Source organism: Magnolia sinica, chromosome 2, assembly GCF_029962835.1.
Source record: "Magnolia sinica isolate HGM2019 chromosome 2, MsV1, whole genome shotgun sequence".
Lineage (NCBI taxonomy): Eukaryota > Viridiplantae > Streptophyta > Magnoliopsida > Magnoliales > Magnoliaceae > Magnolia > Magnolia sinica.
The window spans coordinates 130,527,165-130,547,412 of record NC_080574.1 but is presented as its reverse complement, the minus strand read 5'-3'; the positions used below and the strand labels follow the sequence as shown (position 1 = coordinate 130,547,412).

Sequence of the window (20,248 nt, the reverse complement as noted above, 5' to 3'; positions counted from 1 at the left end):
CTATTATGGTTTTCAACTAATGCTTAAAACTTCATGAAACAAGTAAACCATTGCTATTCTCTTTTAGCATTTAAATATATATCATCCTAAAGAAATATTCAATAAAAGAAATAAAATATTTCGAACCTCCCAAAAGTTTAATATGTGTCACTTAGGTATCAAAATGGATTAAATCTAATACATCTTATTTATAACAATCGAAGATGAGAACCAAGCTCTACGTAGCTAATTTTCAATTAAACAATCCTTACAAAAATTTAGATTAATAGATTTTTAAAACAAGAAGTAAATTTCAATGAAGAAGTGCTTTTAATCCTTGTTTGCTCATATAGCCAAACAACCAATGCTAAATAGTAGCATACACCCTCACAACAACAATAGTATCACTAACCCCAGTATTTCTAATCTACCGATATGAATCGTCTATCAACTCTCACTTCAAAATTTACATCACTTGTTTTATAATTTTTACCTGACCCTTTTAACTATAAAATTTATACTTATCTTTATCGAATTTTTCTATAAGAGAAGACTCTTTTATAAGTTTAGTACATACAACACACTCGAAAGTGTACAGATGATAACATCACACATTGATTCTGAGATCTTAAATCTCCATAAATTTATATGTGTTATCATCATTCATGTAAACTGTGCTGTCATTACACAACCGACGTGAATATAACTGGTCCTTATGTGGTGTCATATAAAATGAAAAGTGTCTGAATCCAAAATTCATTGATAGTTTAGATTCTCTGGGGAAATCATAGAAAATATTTCTCCACCCTCGTATGAATCTCTTTTTTCTCAACTCAGAATTCAATATTTGATCAAGTGAATTAAATTTAATATTTTCCTGATTTGTTTTTTTGAGTTTATAGTTTTTATCCAAATGACTATTTTTCCGCCCTTTGAATTTAATGCTTCATCATGTGAATCAAATTTAATATTTTCCTGATTTGTTTTTCTAAGTTTATAGTTTTTATCCAAATGACTATTTTTCCGCCCTTTGAATTTAATGCTTCATCATGTGAATCAGTTTTAGAATTTTGCTAATTTACGTTCTTGAATTTGTTATTTTTATACAAGTAATCATTCTTTACACAATTCTAATACTTTTATTATTTTGTGCCGTTTCGACTTGGATCTTATCTCATTCTCTCCCACTAATGCCTCTCAATAAATCTTCCTCTGACTATTACAGTATCTCCAAAAGATCCTTCAGATGTTTTTTTTTAGAGATTGTTTGGTACTAGACATGACTAACTACACATTGAGATCTAGACCATTAAGAAGATTCATATGCAAAACATCTTGCTAGTCAAGCATCTAATAAAATAGAAAGTAACTTCTTTTTTTTTATATCATTGTTAATTTTAACATTTGATCACTGTCAATATGTGAATTGGGTAGTAAACCCTTTCAAGTGATTTTGCAAATTAAAATTTAAAATTTTAAAAATAAAAAAATAAAAAAAACCCTTCATTTTCAAATTATATAGCTACTTTCAAAAAAATAGCTTGCTTGACAAAAAATTTTCTTTGTAAAGGTTTTGCAACTTGTCATATAAACCTTTGGTAGTAATTTTACAAATAATTTTAAACGACACTGAATCATATAATGTAAGAAAAAGATTTATCATAGAAAATTATTTTTTTCCTCAAAATCTCATCTTTCATCTCTACAAGCTTTAAAAAAAAAAAAAAAAAAAATTCTTCTATCGCAATTGCATAGTCTTTCTTCAACAATACTATGTTCATCTTTAACTTTCACTACACATAATTGCATTCATGAACTTCAATGCCTTGAATATAGTAAAACTCGATCCAATAATTTGAAGGGAAAAAAAAATGACACATGAACACCAATTCTGATATTGTGCTAAAGGCTTTTCAATTTTTAACTTTGATACCGATTATTATTGAAAGACACCCACATACAATTGATGTAAGAAAAGCAAAACTACAAAGAAAAGAGCAACCAAAATACAAGATATAAGAGGCACTTAGATTTTATATGGTTTGGCAATAGTGTAGCAATGCGGAGCTTCACTCGAACAAGAAAAATTAAGAATACAAGGCTTGGCTTCATCTCTATCCACTCTCACGCAACATTAAATTTTTTATTTTTTATTTTTTTGTTTATTTATTTATTTGCACTTGAAGGTGGCTTCTTGCCTTACCTATATTTTATTTTGACCGTCTAGTTGGAGAATAGCATGTTTCACCAATATGAATCAAAGGTGGGCAGCATAGATGAATTAAGGTGGGACCCATGTTGGAATCCAAAATATGGGGAAAGCACATCTACTTAGATTGTAAATTTGCACCCTTAGGGGTCATTCGGCAGTATGAATTTTGGGAAATTAGGATTTCAATCCTGTTTTTTAATCCAATTTGTGTTTACAACCTAGATTTTAGCAGGAAGATTGAAATTCCTCAAAACGGGCCCCTTTTATTCTTTTCTAAAAGGTGGGTTGTAAAATCCGAGGATTTTCAAAACCCTCCAACTGTCATAACTGATCTCTTCTCCTCTGTATGAAGTGGCCTTCTAGAAAATTCAGGTTTCCAAATACAGCTTTGAAAATCTAAGCTACCAGACATAGTTGCTGGATTCCATGGGATTGAAAATCTAAGCAACCAAACACAGCTGATGAAATGAAAATCTCGGGGATTGAAAATCCTAGGCTAAAATCCAAATCCAAGGCACCAAAGGACCACTTAGAAATTAAATTTCATTTGCTCACCTAATCCTTGACCTTTCTCTGCCCTGATTTACTGTGCCAAATCCGGTATTCACATCAAAATTAGTTTATATGATACAATAAATTCGCTTAGTTTCGCACACTTTTTCCATTCAGTTCTGTTTTTTTATGAAACCAAAATAAGCTCACGCAATGCAGGCCTGTGTGAAGGAGACTCGCCCAAGTCATGAATTTCTTTATTTTTGACAATCCAAGGGACTCCCCCAGATCATGAATTCCTTTATTTTTGACAATCCAGAAGTTCAACATCTAGTAAGAGTAGTCAGTGCAATGAATTTCTTTATTTTTCACCATCCACAATCCATAATTCAACAGCATACTCAGGTTTTCAGTTTGTATAAACAGCACACATGGTTCAGTGATCCAGATCATTAATCTTGTCAGGCCACACCATGACCCAAGAACCTCCTCAATAGGCGAATCCCAATAACGTTTCAACTGAATAATTACAAGAAGAGAAATACAACAACAATTCATGTCCAACAGAGAAAAGGCCCAAGATTGGTGGCTAGAATCTTCCAATCTGGGAGTTGATTGGGCTCAGCAGACCAACAATCTGGACCAATGAACGATGAGCCCCATTTCTACAAATTCAAAATCTAAGCAGACTGCCGACTCTCAGCTGGATGATCATGTAATTTCCTACCAAATCAAACCTACTGCTTTGGAAGATCACAACGAGAATCTAGCCAGGAGATTATATCATCAATGACTTTAAGAATCCGATCGTCAGGCTCCCCTTCTAATATAGAATGATAACCTTCTGGGTATAGCTTTAGAGTCTTGTCTTTGCTGCTAGCCTTCTCATGGAGGAACTTGCTTATTTGGGGATCAGTCACCTTGTCTGCGGCTCCATGAAGAACTAGCAATGGAGATGAAACCTGCAATGCAATGTCATGGGTTAAAGATACTCTACTAAGCATCATCGTCGTCATTCATCATCATAATCATAGCCTTGTCCCAGTTATGTGGGGTCCGCTTTATATTTTTGCTTCGCCTGGATAATCTACTAATGTCAAAGATAAACAGCCACGAAATTAATATGATGTGGTGTGTATCTTAACTATGATAGTTCATATTCATAAGCTTATCTTTGGCACAACATGATTGGTGAACGTGCTCATCAATCCAAGCCATCCAACTGACATGTCACCTCTTGGATCAGCCATATCCCAAAAACAGGATACGGTTGAAGTTCGCCCGTAAGATCCAAAATGTTTGATGTATCCTATAGGTAAGTTTTTGGACACTTAAGGTCATCTAATTAGTCCGAGTTTGCGGCTATGGTTGACAAGAACATGCACGATGATTGTATTGCATTAAAAGATGAACTCATTAACATGTGGCACCAAAATTAAGAACAAAAAACGTGTAATAAGGGAAGGTGATGATGGTTAGAATACACTGATCATGTCGTGTGTGTGTGTGTGTGTGTGTGTGTTGCAGCGTTTTCTTAGATTGTTCATAGATAAATAAATAAATGACACAGGTCGCTTGTTGAAGAGAAGCTGACCTTCTCCACCTGCGCTTCGATTTCATGTGTGGTCTTTAGAAGTTCGACTGCAGTTTTTAACCTTACTCGACCAGAGTATGCAATCACATTATAGTAGGCCTGAAAACGTCAACATCAGCAGAGATATAATTCTCAAAACTTCCTTTGGGTAGAAAAGGTACAAGAATAATGGATGTTCTGATAAAGGAAATGACTATTTAAGACACTGGTGATTTTCTAGATAAAAGCAAATAGCATAAACAGAAATTTGCTAAACTCAAGAATTTGAGGTTTTAAGGAAACAATACTACCAATCAAACATTCCTTTGAAATGAGGGGGGAAAAAGGGATTTGGATTCATCGAGTTCCATTGAATTCCAGAATCTCGCCCCATTTGGCAAATGCAATTTGATGGTGTGCTAGATTTTATAAATGTGAGGACCATGGCTCATTGATCCGATCGGCCCCAAGTTGAATGGGGGTGCCCCAAGAGACTCCCAAATTGGAATATCGTAACCTGTTGATCATGTCCTAAAAACAGATGGTTTAAGTAACAAAAGAAGGCAACTGTCCACTGTCAACAATCCACCAATCCATGTCGGGTAGACTTGTGGTGCACCCCATACCCATTTGGGCACCTTTAGATCAACAGTCTGAACAATGGCCCACATGAATAGAGTCCTGTACATCAGCAAACTGTATGTTTGCCAAGACACAAGACTTAAAGTAACTTCCATTTTTCATCCATGTAAGATAGTCAAAGAAAACACACCATTTTTCTTTTGATGGGGTCCCTAAATGCCAACTCTGCCAGATCTTTCTGTGGCACCAACTTAGCTTCTGGTAGAACCTTTGACAGGAGAGTCATCAACTTGATAGCTGCTGCTGGGGGTGTAACATCCTCTGCAATCTTGATTGGTTCCACATTGTCAGCAATTGTAGCAGTTTCATTTCTTATTAGGCAGCGTTTGGATGCACCGGTGCATTGGATTGCAACAACTAGTAACATAACTAGCTTCCAGAATATCCATAATGGAGAAGCAGCCTTGAGTTGCAGCCACATTCCTTTCATGTCTATCTTGGATATCATATAATTGCAATTTGGAGCATAGTCTCTCAATACAAATATTACTACTTATGACAATTTGATTGAATGGTGCATCCAAGCACAGCCGCAGTTATTCAGTAAAACATTGATTCAATGGCGACCGAATATATGATTTAGGAGCAAGAAGAACAGATCCGCGGAGCTCAAACAAACTAGCACCAGAATCAACGCCATTATCATCAAATCATCTATGACCATTCCAATAATAAACAGATATGTACCACTAAAAATAGAAAATAATGAAAATGTTATAATGGCTGTTATCACGGTATGGTCACGGAATTTTACTTCATGTAGCACCACAATGATATATTGGCCGTTAAAATGCTAGTACAGCCTCAAGTCAATCCCATTACTGGGTGTCATATCTAATGGAGGAAACTTCCCTCAAGAACAACATAACAAGAACTCTAATGAATTCAGTGACTCAAGAAGAAGCAGAAGCTAATATTACAACCTCTATTTCTTCAGCAAGGAAGCACAATCCATGCCAGAGTGGACTAAATGGAGGTGAATCTAACATGGTAGTGAAGATCATTGAGAAAGTCAAGCTTATGTACTTTTGCAAGTTGAAGATTCCAAGAAATTTCAAAGGCCGTTGAAGGTAAGACTCTCAATTGAGACAAGGTACCGCAACAAAAAGAAATGCAGATTTTTTAGACTACATAAAATGGATAGTGCATCTAAAAAAAGAACCATAAACTTTCAAAAAGCACATGTGATGTTCCATATCAGAAGACAAAATCTCCTCATGTAACTCCCCTGTAACAGAACTAGAAATGGATGTGTAATTAAGCCCAGGCGATTTACTGGTTTATTGCAATTCAATTCAATTGTGCATCCAAACATGGATTAAAAGAACCACAACATGATAATCCATTCTATGAGTTAAGAACAACAGATCATTGACATTGTCTCACGAAATATTTGATAGTAATGTTTATTTGAGTATGGCTAAGAGATCAATAGGCTTACTTTACACATAGGGGCGACAAGAATAACTCCATCCCATGCGCGTGGTTGTTTTAAGTGAACCTTGAGAGCAACGGCTCCGCCCATGGACTGCCCCAAGAGGAAGTGAGGCAACCCACTTCCTTCTGGACTTCCTACAGCTCACCAGAAAAAAAAAAAAAAAAAACCCATCATTCATGTAGCCTTTTCCAGCATGGTTTCTCTTATTGCTCATTCTTTAGGCTGCATTTGGATGCTTGGTTCAATTGAATTGTGCTCCTAAAGCACAGAGTTGAATTCGTGGTTCAATTCAATAAAGAGAACAACCAAAGTGAGACTAGCCCCACTCCACACTTGTTATCATTTCCAGTCCAGCTTGACATCCACAGAATTGCATTTGGAGGATTTTTTTCCCCCCCACATTAAAATGGTGCCAACCCATGTTGGTTATTTCCTCCATAACGAATAGATAAATTGCTATTCAGTTAAATTTAGCATCCAAACACCACCTTCAGTCGCATTGCAATTCAGAGACATATAGCCCAAATGATAATAGAAGGCCCGTGCACTGATAAGTCACACATGCATTTGTGTCTCCTTATGTGTTTATGCACTGCGAGAATTCAAACCGTTTAAAATTTTGAGGTCATACCGGTACGGCTCAAACAACTGAACCAGATGGCAACACTAGCAGAAGAATGACAAATATACCTTTGACCTTTGTATAGTGCTCGATAACATCATTAGCTAGTACATCAAAGCTCGGGATGTATCCATGTAGACCTTCGGAGAGGCCAAAACCCGGATAGTCGAGGGCGTAAACTCCATACCCGGCAGCAGCGAATCGTTTGGCTATTCCTGAAATTGTCACCATCCCAAATTCATTGGTTTCCAATCTACAATACCCAGATACTTCAAAGTAGGCAATGTTTCTGCATTACATACATGTCTGATAGTAAAAGATAATGCTGTAGTGAAGTTTGGATGTGCTATCAAATTGGATTGCAATAATCAGATCAGAAAAGTGGGAACAACCACATTGCAATTGCCTGCTTTTGGCTACAAATTGGGATCGCATTGCCTTTAAGTTTGCAACTAAAAGGAACCAAATTGCAAACTGAGGACCACTACCTTAGTATAAATTCTAGAAATTCTTCTATACAATCTGTTCATTCTTTTCCTTGACCGAAATAGATTGCAATTCACAATCCGATTCACTTGTGCATCGAAACATAGACTAAAAGCCATATTCATGATTTATCCACACCTTGTAGATTTTAATATCGAAAATGAGCAATGTAACAGATTAAACAGTTTTCAACATCACATCTTCTTCAACTATTTATATAGTTACTACAACGCCTTGATTTTCTTTTCTTTTTTCTCACCTTCGAAGAAGAAAGTGCACGTGTCGCCGTATCCATGACAAAAACAAAGAATACCCTTCATGGGAACACCTTCTGCTGGTAGCCATTTCTTGCAGAAAATCTCTAAACCCCTTGAGTTTATCTCATAGCTCTGTATATTGCAGACAGCATGCAACAAAACCAGGCGACATCAGTTCGTGATCTCTAAATGCAGTTGCATTTTTCATTGGAAGTGATTAAGATCTGGACCCTTAATGTCGATAGGCCACAGGCCAAAAGCCTTACTGTTGGACAATTTTAAGAATCTGCTAAGGAGCATGCAAGTGGACAGTCAAAACAGATGGTTGGGATTGTCTGATCAGTCTGATTTTTTGGTCCATTGCCCACCAGAAATAGAGCCCACCTCCTGAATGGTTCAGATCATAGTAAAATGGCTCTGGGTAGATAGATGTATGCAACCAAATCAGTTGCTCCAACAAGCCTGTCCTTCTCCTTCTACAAAATTAGTGGGTCCCTTATTCTCAGTGGTGGAAACAAAATGACACACAAAACCATTGCGTGGGTCCCAATTGAATACAAGTGGGTCCCATCATTTCCACAGAACCTATCATAAGGGACCTACTAATTCAGTGGCTGGCAAACCACCAAACTTCACTGATTTCAAATTGACTAAAAATAGACGGATTACCTCCTCTGTTCGGATTCCAGATGGGGCCATCTGCACCATCAGATCACATGTAAATAAATAAGTAGAAGTTCATATCATAATTTAAAGAATTATAATCTGCACATGGGGCACACATCTCACGGCACATGACAAATGTTAGAGTACATTAGATAGGATAGTTAGTATATTGTAGATAATGTATACAGCTGCATGGATAGTATAGTATTTTGTAGATAATGTATACAGCTGTATACATATACTCTAATCTACCCTAACAGCAGGCATGAGAAATATCTGGGTCAGTCATCAGGTAGGCCACAAATTTACGTTGAATATATACCATTCATCATTCTTTCCCATAAATGGGCGGCCCACCTGATGAACGGTCCGGGCTGATTGGATTACATGTATACTTCAACCTCTCCTTTCTAGATTTAAGGTTGCATATATATATAAGGGGGGAAAATGAAAATGTAAAAGATGTTTATTGTTCCCCGTTTGTCCATTTCAAACCCAACGGCTGAGATCGTTGACTGGACAATATGGCCCACTCACCCAGTGTTAGAACACAGCATACAACAACAGAGATGCGATTTGGTAGTCCTCGGGCCCCAAATGGCTGAAGTGACAAACAAGACTTCAGCGAATGGGTGTCCGCGGACTACCTTCATAAAATAGGCCGCGGACTACGACCCTTTCCCTTTTGAAAGCTGCAAAATTCTTCTACATGGCCCATCTAGGCGACAAAAAATTTTAAAAAAAATAAAATAAAATAAAATAAAAGCAAAGATTAGATCGAACCTTGAATAGCAAATGATCGAGATGCTGTTGGAAGTCGATGAAAGCGGACCGCACCTGCCTGCGTGCCGCTGCGAAATCCATGTTCTTGGAAGCAACGGCGTTCATCTCATCGTTGAGGCCGTCGATCGCCTTCCGGGCCGCGGAGATCGACAGATTCGGCTTCCTCCCATTCATTCCTCTCGAATTGGAAATGGGTATTAAACGGAATTTGGATTCGGCGTTCGGAACGTCGGATTTTCGGAAGAGCTCAAGTGGTTTTGCAGGTTGGTGTCTGAAAGAGAGCTCCATGACTAGAAAGCAGAACAAAGAAGAAGAATACAAAACAGAGGAGAATCAGATGGTCGAAGATGGATGCAGCTTTCCAGTGATTATAAAGGGTAGCAACTTTGACACCTTTAATGTAGACCTTTTTTGTGGGCCCCACGGATGGCTGGACGGCCAGCAATGGCTCGGGAAACACCGACTTTGATGAGGTCGTAACCGTGGGACCCACCTTGATGTATGTATTTTATATCAATTCCGTCCATCTGTTTTTCCAGCTCATTTTAGTGTATGGTCCCAAAAATGAAGCCGATCTAAATCTCAGGTGGACCACACTATAAGAAACAGTGCTATTGAACATCAACCGTTAAAATTTTCGTTTGGGCGAAAAAAGTTTTAGATCAAGCTGGCATATATGTTTTCTCTTTATTCAGGCCTGCATGATCTTAAACGTTACGGTGGGCCGTAGAAAGTTTTTAATGGTGGGCGTTCAATCACCACCGTTTCTTATGGTACAGCGTTCATCTTAATTTGTATCGGATTTTTTTTTCGAGCCCATGTCCTAAAACGAGCTTTCAAAACACGTGGACGGCGTGGATATACAAGAGATATATATTAAGATGGGTCCAACGGTCGCGGCCTCACCGAAGTCGGTATTTCCCGGGCCACACCGAAACCGCTTCCTAATTCAGCATGAGCTAAACATGGACGGTCTGGAAGTGCGTGACCGTCCACGTGCATCCACATGGTAACGATACCCGAAGAGTTTAACGATCCGAATAGTAAAATCGCGTGCTCTTCTTTGTGTGGGGCTCATCTTTAAAATTATATTGATAGGAGAATTTTAACCGTCGATTGGGAGAGTGGAGTTTTTGTTTGTTAAATTTGAATGGTCGATCTTTCTATTTTCGCTATCGGTTTGATGGTAACTAGATGGGGACCCACGTGTCAAGCCACAGTGGGGCCTACAATATGGACCGTCTTGATTGAGGTACGTTCTTGCCAGGTGTGCATTTGCAGTATGCGTGCGTGTGGTCGATCAATCTCCGCCAGTGTATCTAGGGCTGTAACGGGCCGGTCCTCTTGCAAATTCTGATTTTTCAGGTTTGAGCCCGCCCATTGACACCCCTATTTCGTGTAGCCTGTTTCAGCAAGCCTACAGTGAGGACTGCAGTGAAAGTCTTTGATAGACTTGTACGTGTCTCAATGGACCGGGCTCGACCTTGAAAATTTAAATTTTTGAATAGAAACATCCCGATGGCCAAGCCCAAAACAGTTAAAAATCCAGGACAAAATCTACCAGGCCCGGCTGTTGACATCCCAACTTGCCAGTAAACGGTACTAAATGGGAAAGAGCCGCACCACAGGGGTGCACACCGGCTTCGGTTCGGTTATGGGTGAAACCAGAATCAAACTGTTACTAGAACTGGAATCGGACCATTAGCACCCTAGATTCAGACCCTTAAAACCGATTTGGTTCCGGATTGGTTGCACAGTTTTTGGGAGAGAACAAGAGAGAGAGAGGACCAGCAAGAGAGAGAAGATCAATGAGAGAGAGAACACCAGCAAGAGAGAGAGGATTAGAGAGAGAGAGGACCAAGGAGTGAGAATGGAGGGGGACTGGGGTAAGGGCCGGTGTGAATAGGTGAAAGGTATTAGGTTTTTTTAAAAAAAAAATATATAAGTTCGGTTCCAAGTTCGGTTCATGGTTCAGTTCGATGCAGTTCTATATACTCCAAAACCAAGAACTGAATTGAACTAAATGGTTCTTTGATTTTTGAAACATGAATCAACTGGAGTTGGTTCCGATCCTGTTCTATTGTTCAACCAGTTAGATGTGCACCCTTGCTGACAACTTTTAGAGAATATTTTATGTATATCTTCATATTTCATTGTACATGGATGAATGCTACATATAGTAGTCTCTTATAGCCTATATTAGGCTACATGCATATATTACACCTAGACATGCTAAAGTTGACCCTCTAATTAGGGAATTATAATCTTTCTAATATTACAATCAAACAACTCACGCCACCATTTACTCCTAAAATCACTCTAACGTACAACTCACGCCAACACTCCCCCTCAAGTTGGTGCGTATAGATCTCTAATGCCCAACTTGTCAAGTGAGTTGTAGAAGTTCTTGCTACACACGGCTTTGGTAAGAATATCTGCCAATTGATCTTCAGACTTGACGAACGGGAATCGGATTATCTTGGCTTCAAGGTTCTCTTTGATAAAATGTCGATCTACCTCCACATGTTTGGTTCGATCATGTTGGACAGGATTATGAGAGATATCGATAACAGCTTTGTTGTCACAGAAGAGATCCATCTCATAGTTTGGAGTGAAGCCAATTTCTGTCAACAGCCTTCTTAGCCATAGGAGTTCGCAAAGACCCTTAGCCATCCCACGGAATTCTGCTTCTGCACTTGATAATGCTACTACCTTCTGTTTCTTACTTCTCCACGTCACCAAGTTCCCTCCAACAAATGTAAAATACCCCGAGGTAAACTTTCTATCGAAAATATTTTCTGCCCAATCTGCATCTATGTAGCCTTCAATCCTTAGATGATTGGTCTTTGAGAACATAAGTCCTCTTCCAGGGGAGGACTTTAGGTACCCGAGGATTTGGATCACTGCATTCATATGATCTTCACTCGGACAATACATAAACTGGCTCACTACACTCACTGCATAAGCAATATCAGGTCGTGTATGTGAGAGATAAATGAGCTTCCCAACTAATCTTTGGTACCTTCCTTTGTCTGTTGGCACTTGGTCGGGGTATTCTCCCAGTTTATGATTATGGACTATTGGTGTATCTGCAGGTTTACATTCTAGTAATCCAACTTTTGATAATAAGTCGAGGGTATATTTTCGCTGAGAAAGAAATATACCTTGCTTGGATCTAGCGACCTCAATCTCCAGAAAATACTTGAGCCCTCCCAAATTTTTCATTTCGAACTCGACTGCCAATTGTTCTTGAAGTTTCGAGATTTCCTCCTGATCATCCTCCGTAATAATCATGTCGTCTACGTACACTATTAAAGCTGTTATCTTGCTTCCTTGATGTTTCAGGAAGAGAGTATGGTCTGAATTACTCTGTCGAAAACCATACTTCCTCATAACCAAGCTAAGCCGTCCAAACCAGGCTCGAGGAGATTGTTTCAAGCCGTAACGTGTTCGTCGTAGTTTACACACAACTCGACCAGAGGTCGCCTTATATCCCGGGGGAACATCCATGTAGATCTCCTCCTCAAGATCTCCATGGAGGAAGGCATTCTTCACGTCGAATTGATGCAACGGCCAGTCCAGGTTTGCTGCAAGAGATAACAGAACTCTAATAGTATTAACTTGGCCACTGGTGAGAACGTCTCCTGATAATCTACCCCATATGTCTGAGTATAGCCTTTTGCTACTAGTCGTGCTTTGTAGCACTCGATTGTTCCATCAACTTTGTACTTTATAGAGAATACCCATTTGCACCCTACTGTCTTTTGTCCTTCAGGTAAAGGAACAAGGATCCATGTCTCGTTCTTTATTAGTGCCTCCATTTCTTCCTTCATTACTTGAACCTATCTTAGGTCCTTTAATGCCTCGTCAACACTTGTAGGAATATAGTGCGAAGATAGATCCTTCGCAAAGTTCTTAAGTGGTTCAGAAAGTCTCTCTGTAGAGACATAATTGGCAATGAGATATTTTGATTTCGGTGCCTCGATCTCAGGTGAGTATTTATTCGGTGGAATATCACGATTATGCCTGCAAGGTAGCTCATAACCACGATTAACCTCATTATTTGAGACATGAGATATGGTAGGAGAACTTACCTTGGTGATATTCTCAGGAGACGGGTCGTTAGGCACTGAGGAGTGGGGGGTACTATTGCAGCTTCAGGAGATATATGTGCAGCGTCAGGAGATATATCAGGAGACGGGTTGTTAACTGGTACAACTGTTTCTGTATTCTCAGTGCCACCAAACCAGTCAAACTTCAGCCAATTCAACTCTTCATCTTGTGTCTCCCCCTGAAGAGAAGAATGGGATGCAGGGGAGAAGAAAGTGTCGGTCTTAAGGAAAGAAACATCTATAGTCACATAGGTGCGTCGCGTAGTCGGGTCGTAACAGCGATAACCTTTCTGATGGACGGCATATCCTAAGAAGAGGCAACGACGAGCACACGGGTCAAGCTTCGTGCATTGATTTTTATGGAGGTGAACAAAGGCAACACACCCAAAGACGCGAGGTGGAAGCATCAATGTCGTGGGTAAGATGACATAGGTGGACAGAGTTTGCAGTGGGGTCTTAAACTCGAGTACTTTGGAGGGCATTCGATTGATTAGGTGCACCGCAGTAGCCACTGCATCAGACCAGTAGGAGCACGGAACGTGCGCCCCAAGTAGAAGTGCTCGAGCCGTTTCAAGAATGTGACGATTTTTTCGCTCGGCAATACCATTCTGCTGAGGTGTCTGAGGGCACGATGTCTCATGAATCAGTCTATGATGATTGAAATACTCACGGAACTGATGATTTAAATACTCACCATCATTATCAGACCTAAGAATCTGAAGTTTAGCGGAGAACTGAGTTTGAATCATATCATGAAAAGATCGAAACATAGTAAAGACGTCATCCTTATGTTGTAATAAATATAGCCAAGTCATTCGAGTGCAATCATCAACGAAAATCACAAACCAGCGAAAACCAGATAAAGTAGGCTTCGGGGAAGGTCCCCACACATCAGAGTGAACTAAAGCAAATGGAACTTCACTTTTATTCATACGTAAAGGATAAGGTACTCGATGACTTTTGGCTAAAATGCAAGTCTCACATTTAAAATCCGAAACCGACAACTCTGAAAATAAATCAGGAAACAAATGCTGCAAATAACCAAACGAAGGATGGCCTAACCGACGGTGCGAAAGCCAAATCTGCTCCGCCTTGCTATCACACGACGGACCAACATGATGTACTCGGCCCATGCTGAAATCATCCATATAATAGAGCCCCCCCTCTTAGTACCACGCCCAATGATCTCCTTCGAGAGAATATCCTGAATAAGACAACATGTTGGGTAAATCAGTACGGTGCAATTGAGCTCTTTTGTAATTTGACTCACAGATATTAGCTTGTGAGAAAGGGAAGGCACAAGTAGGGTATTAGATAATGATAAAGCTGGTGATAACATTACAGTGCCAGCCCCTTTTACCGCAGAGATAACCCCATTGGCATTGGTAATACTAGCCCGCCGAGGAGGAGTATGTTGACAGAAATCCCGTGCATCAAATGTCATATGGTCAGTTGCTCCAGAATCAAGAATCCATGTGTTGCAATCATCATTGCTTTTAAACCCAAGTAGAGTCATACCTGTATTAGAGGTGGAGAATTCGGTCGAAATTAGAGACAAGTGTGGTTTTGCTGCCGCCACTACAGCCTTACCAGTAATGACATCATTAGTGGCTCTATCACGCCTCTTCTTGGCTTGAAGATCATGCCACCAATCTGGATATCCATGCAATTTAAAGCATGTGTCACGGGTGTGCTTAGTGTTCTCACAATGAGAGCATTTGCCGCCTCAGTATTGGTCTTCTGCTTCTGATGTGGACTAACATTTGACCTGCTACTGGTTAGAGACAAAGATCCACCATTAGAGGCAGAACTTGAGACAGTCTTGACGCTTTTGGAAGTTAAGACCGCTCCAGGTGTGTCATCTGTGCCGCCAGTTGCTGTCATCACAGCCTGTCGGACGGCTTCGTGACGGACATGGGCATATGCTTGCTCTACCGTAGGGAAAGGTTGCATCTGTAATACTCCACTGCGGATATGGTCCAGGCGATCATCAAGACCATCCAAGAAAACATACACCCTATCTTCTTGAAGGATGGAGTTATAGTGTTGCACATCAATCGGGCATTCCATGGGATTTGGGCGACGAAAATCGATTTCTCGCCAAAGTCCCTGCAGTTCGTTGTAGAACTTTTCCAGTGAACCACCAGCTTGCTTCAATCTACTTACACGCCGCCGGAGTTCGTAGACTTGGGATGTATCACTTCCGTCAAAAAATGTGGTGGCAATAGCATCCCACACTCGTTTGGCGATTGGATATCGAATGAAAGTGCTGATAAGAGAGGCTTCCATAGAGTTGATTAACCATCCTTTGACTATTGTATTGTCGGTTCGCCACCGCCTGAACGTGGAATCCGTTGGAGATGGCTGAGGAAAGTCACCATTGATATATCCCAATTTATCTTTGGCTGCGATATACATCTCAACCACTTAGAACCAAAGAGCATAATTGGATCCATCCAATTTGATGCCAATCGGTGCAGCACCCACGTCTGTTGTCAGTGTCGAGATGGAGGCTTTATTCAAAGCTTCAGTCACCTTCGTGGTCAGTTCCATCAGGGTAGAAGATGATGGAGACTCACCATGGTTGGAATTAGTATTGGCCATGAGAGACTTTGGTTGGGAAGACTTTAGTTTAGGAGGCCACGGATAGCAAGGAGTAGAGGATCAAACCTTGCTTTGATACCATGACAACTTTTAGAGAATATTTTATGTATATCTTCATATTTCATTGTACATGGATGAATGCTACATATAGTAGTCTCTTATATCCTATATTAGGCTACATGCATATATTACACCTAGACATGCTAAAGTTAGCCCTCTAATTAGGGAATTACAATCTTTCTAATATTACAATCAAACAATTCACGCCACCATTTACTCTTAAAATCACTCTAACGTACAACTCATGCCAACACTTGCTACGTAGTACTATGAGACTGAGCCCTAATGGCTAGTCACTGGCATAGAATACATTTGCTCAAATAAACTGATTATATTTAGTATCCCATGGATTCCTAGTCACAATCCTAACCTCTGATTGGTGGAGAGTCCGTTATATATATATATATATATATATATATATATATATATATATATATATATAGTGTGTACCATAAACTGAGTGGTTTAATTTGTCTGCTTGCATGCCACCCATACAATTTTTAAGTGCCTGCGTTTCATCCATCACACTCGGCCGGAGTATCGAAGCTGTTCTCTTGAAGCACTAAACACGTGGCTCTAGCTTAGAACCTTTAGTGCATCTTTCCACGTGAGCTAATAGCCGTTTCTTCGTAAACATCAAGACAGGATGTGGACTGCCTACGACCCGCTAACCAGGAAGTTCCTGCTGTGTGAGGCCCACCGTGCTGCTCGTGAGAAATCCACACCGTTCATCGTTTCTAAATTCATGTTAGGACATGATCCCAAAAATGAGGTGGATCGAAAACTCAAGTGGACCACAAGACAGCTAAAAATGGAGGACTGAACGCCTACTGTTGATCAGCATAAGTTTAGGATCAGGTTAATACTTTTATATTTTTAGTTTATCCCAACGAAACCTTATAAATATTATGGATTGCATATAAATATCAGGGTGGACCGGGAAGGTTTGACAGTAGCTATTTCCTTACGGGCTTTTTACTATGGTGCAGGAATTTTGGATATACCTTAATTTTGAACTCATGTCTTAGAATGAACGGGAAAAGGGAGAAAATGACCACTGTAGACAAAACCTTTTATCCAGCGGATTTTATGAAGAAATACAAACTTAAGTTACCAACTTAGACTAGCACGTGCGGACAGTGACCTTGAGGACGAAACTACCCCTCTTTTTCACTGCGAAGACTAGCGCTGACGCTCCTCCAACTGAGAGTTGTACGAACGGCTTAGAAGAGATCAAAGTTACGTGGCCTCACAGCTATGTATTTATTATATCCACAACGTTCATCCATATTTCAAGATCATTTGGGAGCATGGTCAAATAAAAAAAAAATCATATCCAAAGATCAACTGGACCACACCACAGAGAGCTGCGGGGAAATTGAATTTCACCTTTAAAAATTTTGTAGGGCCCACCATAACATTTATTTTCCATCCAATCTAGTCATAAGGTCACAAAGGCCTGGATGAAGAGGAAAAACAAATTTCATAATGATCCAAAACTTCTGTAACCCCTAAAAGGGTTTCAATGGTAGATGTTCCATTCCCCACTACCTTTTACAGTGTGGTCCACTTGATAGCTAGATCTGTCTTATTTTTTATATCAAGCCTTAATACGAGTTCTCCAAATAGATGGACGGTTTGGATATAACACATACCTCATAATGGGACCCACAAAAATCGGTGGGGATTACATTTGGGGAAAAAAAAAATACAGCGTGTCGGGTCACGACCCAGTTGACCGAGTTAGAGCTGGGTCTATGGCTACGGATTATAACCGTAGCATAACTATAATCCTATGCACATTTTTATTTTTTACATGGAGAACTTTATTCTACTTACATTTTTCTCTAATATATATTTCTTTCTTTTTTTCCATTTCTTTCTTTATTCATTTAATAAGAATATCTTCTAAAATAAAATTAATTACTTGACATACCACATATGATTTTGGGTTAGGAGAAGCTACTTTAGCCAACTAACCTAGTTATTTTCCAAGATTCCATTAGGTTGATGGTCAAAAATACATTTCATTCACTTCGCGGTCAATTTCAATCACTTAGCGGTCAAACTAGAAATTGAGCGGGGCAAACATAAAATTGAGTGGGCAAATTAAAAATTAAGCGGGGTAAGCTAGGAATTGAGTAAGAGAACCTAGAAATTGAGCGAGGCAAGGTAGGAGTTCAGCGAGGGAATCTAAAAATTGAGTGAGGGAAGCTAAAAATTGAGCGAGGCAACCTAGAAATTGAGCGAGGTAACATAGAAAATGAGCGAGGGAACCTAGAAGATGAGCGAGGGAACCTACGATTTGAGCTAGCAACCTAGGAATTGAGCGAGGGAAGTTAGAAATTGAGCGAGGGAACCTAGAAATTCAACGAGACAACCTAGGATTTGAGCGAAGGAAGCTACAAATTATACGAGAGAACTTAGAAATTGAGCGAGGCAACCTAGGATTTGAGCGAGGCAACCTAAGAAATGAGCGAGGTAATGTAGAATTTCAGCAAGGAATCCTGGGAATTGAGCGAGGGAAGCTAGAAATTAAGCGAGGGAACTTAGAAATTCAGTGAGGCAACTTAGGATTTGAGCGAGGGAAGCTAGAAATTGAGCAAGGGAACCTAGAAATTGAGCGAGATAAGGTAGAAATTCAGTGAGAAAACCTAGGATTTGAGCGAGGCAACCTAGGAATTGAGCGAGGGAAGTTAGAATTTAGCGAGGGAAGCAAGAATTTGAACGAAGAAACCTAGAAATTCAGCGAGGCAACCTAGGATTTGAGTGAGGGAAGTTACAAATTGTGCGAGGGAACCTAGAAATTGAGCGAGGCAACCTAAGATTTGAGCGAGACAACGTAGGAATTGAGCGAGGGAACCTAGGAAATGAGCGAGGCAACGTAGAAATTCAGCGAGGAATCCTAGGAATTGAGCAAGGGAAGCTAGAAATTAAGCGAGGGAACCTAGAAATTCAGTAAGACAACCTAGGATTTGAGTGAGGGAAGCTAAAAATTGAGCGAATGAACCTACAAATTAAACAAGGCAACCTAGGAATTGAGCAAGGCAACGTAGGAATTGAGCAAGACAACGTAGGATTTGAGCGAGGCAACCGAGGGAACCTAGGAATTGAGCGAGGAAAGCTACAATTGAGCGAGGGAACCTAGAAATTGAGCGAGAGAACCTAGAAATGCAGTTAGGAAACCTAGGATTTGAGTGAGGCAACCTAGGAATTGAGCGAGGGAAGTTAGAAATTGAGCGAGGGAAGCTAGAATTTGAGCGAGAGAACTTAGAAATTCAGCGAGGCAACTTATAAATTGAGCGAGGCAATCTAGAAATTGAGCAAGGCAATGTGAAAATTCAGCGAGGAAACCTAGGAATTGAGCTAGAGAAGCTAGAGGAAGCTAGAAATTAAGCGAGGGAAGCTAGAAATTGAGAGAGGAAACCTAGAAATTCAGCGAGGCTATTTTTAAATTGAACGAGGCAACCTAGAAATTTAGCAAGGGAAGCTAGAAATTCAGCGAGGCAACCTAGAAATTGAGCGAGGCAACCTAGGAAATGAGCGAGGTAATGTAGAAATTCAGTGAGGCAACCTAAGAATTGAGCGAGGGAAGCTAGAAATTGAGCGAGGAAACCTTTAAATTCAGCGAGACAACGTAGAAATTCAGCGAGGCAACTAACAGATTGAGCGCTAGTTAAATCATCAACAAAGATGAGAACGACTTTTTTTGAGAGACTATCTATCCTCTCATAGATAGAGGAATAGATAGAACAGAGAAGATCTCTATATCTTTCCTCATAGATATAATATAGAAGAGAGATCTCTCTCATTTTTTATCAGGAGAGATCTTTCTTCTCCGAGGGCTTTGGATTCAATGATTTTTAAGAGCAAGACAGAAAAGAAGCGTTGAGATAATACCTTTCATCCTAATCTCATCTACAGGAAAAGGGGGTCATTTTGATCAACTGAAGAGATTTGTAGGCAGAATTAGCATAATTATGACCGCGAGGATTGAGCTGTCAAATGAGATTAACCTCATTCCTTGGCTGGGGTTCTGGAAGATAAGATTTATACAGTAAAAAAAAAAAAGAGAAGTCTTCTCAATTGCGTGAGGGAAGCTAGAAATTGAGCAAGGCAACCCAAAAATTGAGCGAGGGAACCTAAGAATTGAGTAAGGCAACGTTGAAATTTAGCAAGGAAACCTAGAAATTGAGCAAGGGAAACATAAATTTGAGCGAGGCAAGCTTGAAATTGGGTGAGGCTAACATGAATTGGAATAAACTTTAAATGTAATTGACTGTTCACTCTCCAAGTATAAGGTTGTGATGTAGTGATAAACT

General features: G+C 39.8%; 1 protein-coding gene across 2 annotated transcripts; it reads right to left on the bottom strand.

Annotated features, from left to right (window-relative positions):
* Positions 1-3,023: 3,023 nt before the first annotated feature.
* LOC131237650 (caffeoylshikimate esterase-like) lies at positions 3,024-9,531 on the bottom strand. 2 transcript variants are annotated; one of them, XM_058235539.1, is made up of 8 exons: positions 9,151-9,527; positions 8,371-8,400; positions 7,704-7,833; positions 7,027-7,173; positions 6,340-6,470; positions 5,029-5,166; positions 4,278-4,376; positions 3,024-3,645 (listed from the first exon to the last, which is right to left on the bottom strand). In XM_058235539.1, exons 1-8 carry the CDS (start codon positions 9,436-9,438, stop codon positions 3,421-3,423), a joined length of 1,188 nt encoding a protein of 395 aa, XP_058091522.1. In that variant the 5' UTR covers positions 9,439-9,527; the 3' UTR covers positions 3,024-3,420. The 2 variants fall into 2 exon arrangements, with proteins under 2 accessions (XP_058091522.1, XP_058091523.1); XM_058235540.1 differs by lacking the exon at positions 5,029-5,166 and having other exon boundaries at positions 9,151-9,531.
* Between the last annotated feature and the right edge of the window lie 10,717 nt (positions 9,532-20,248).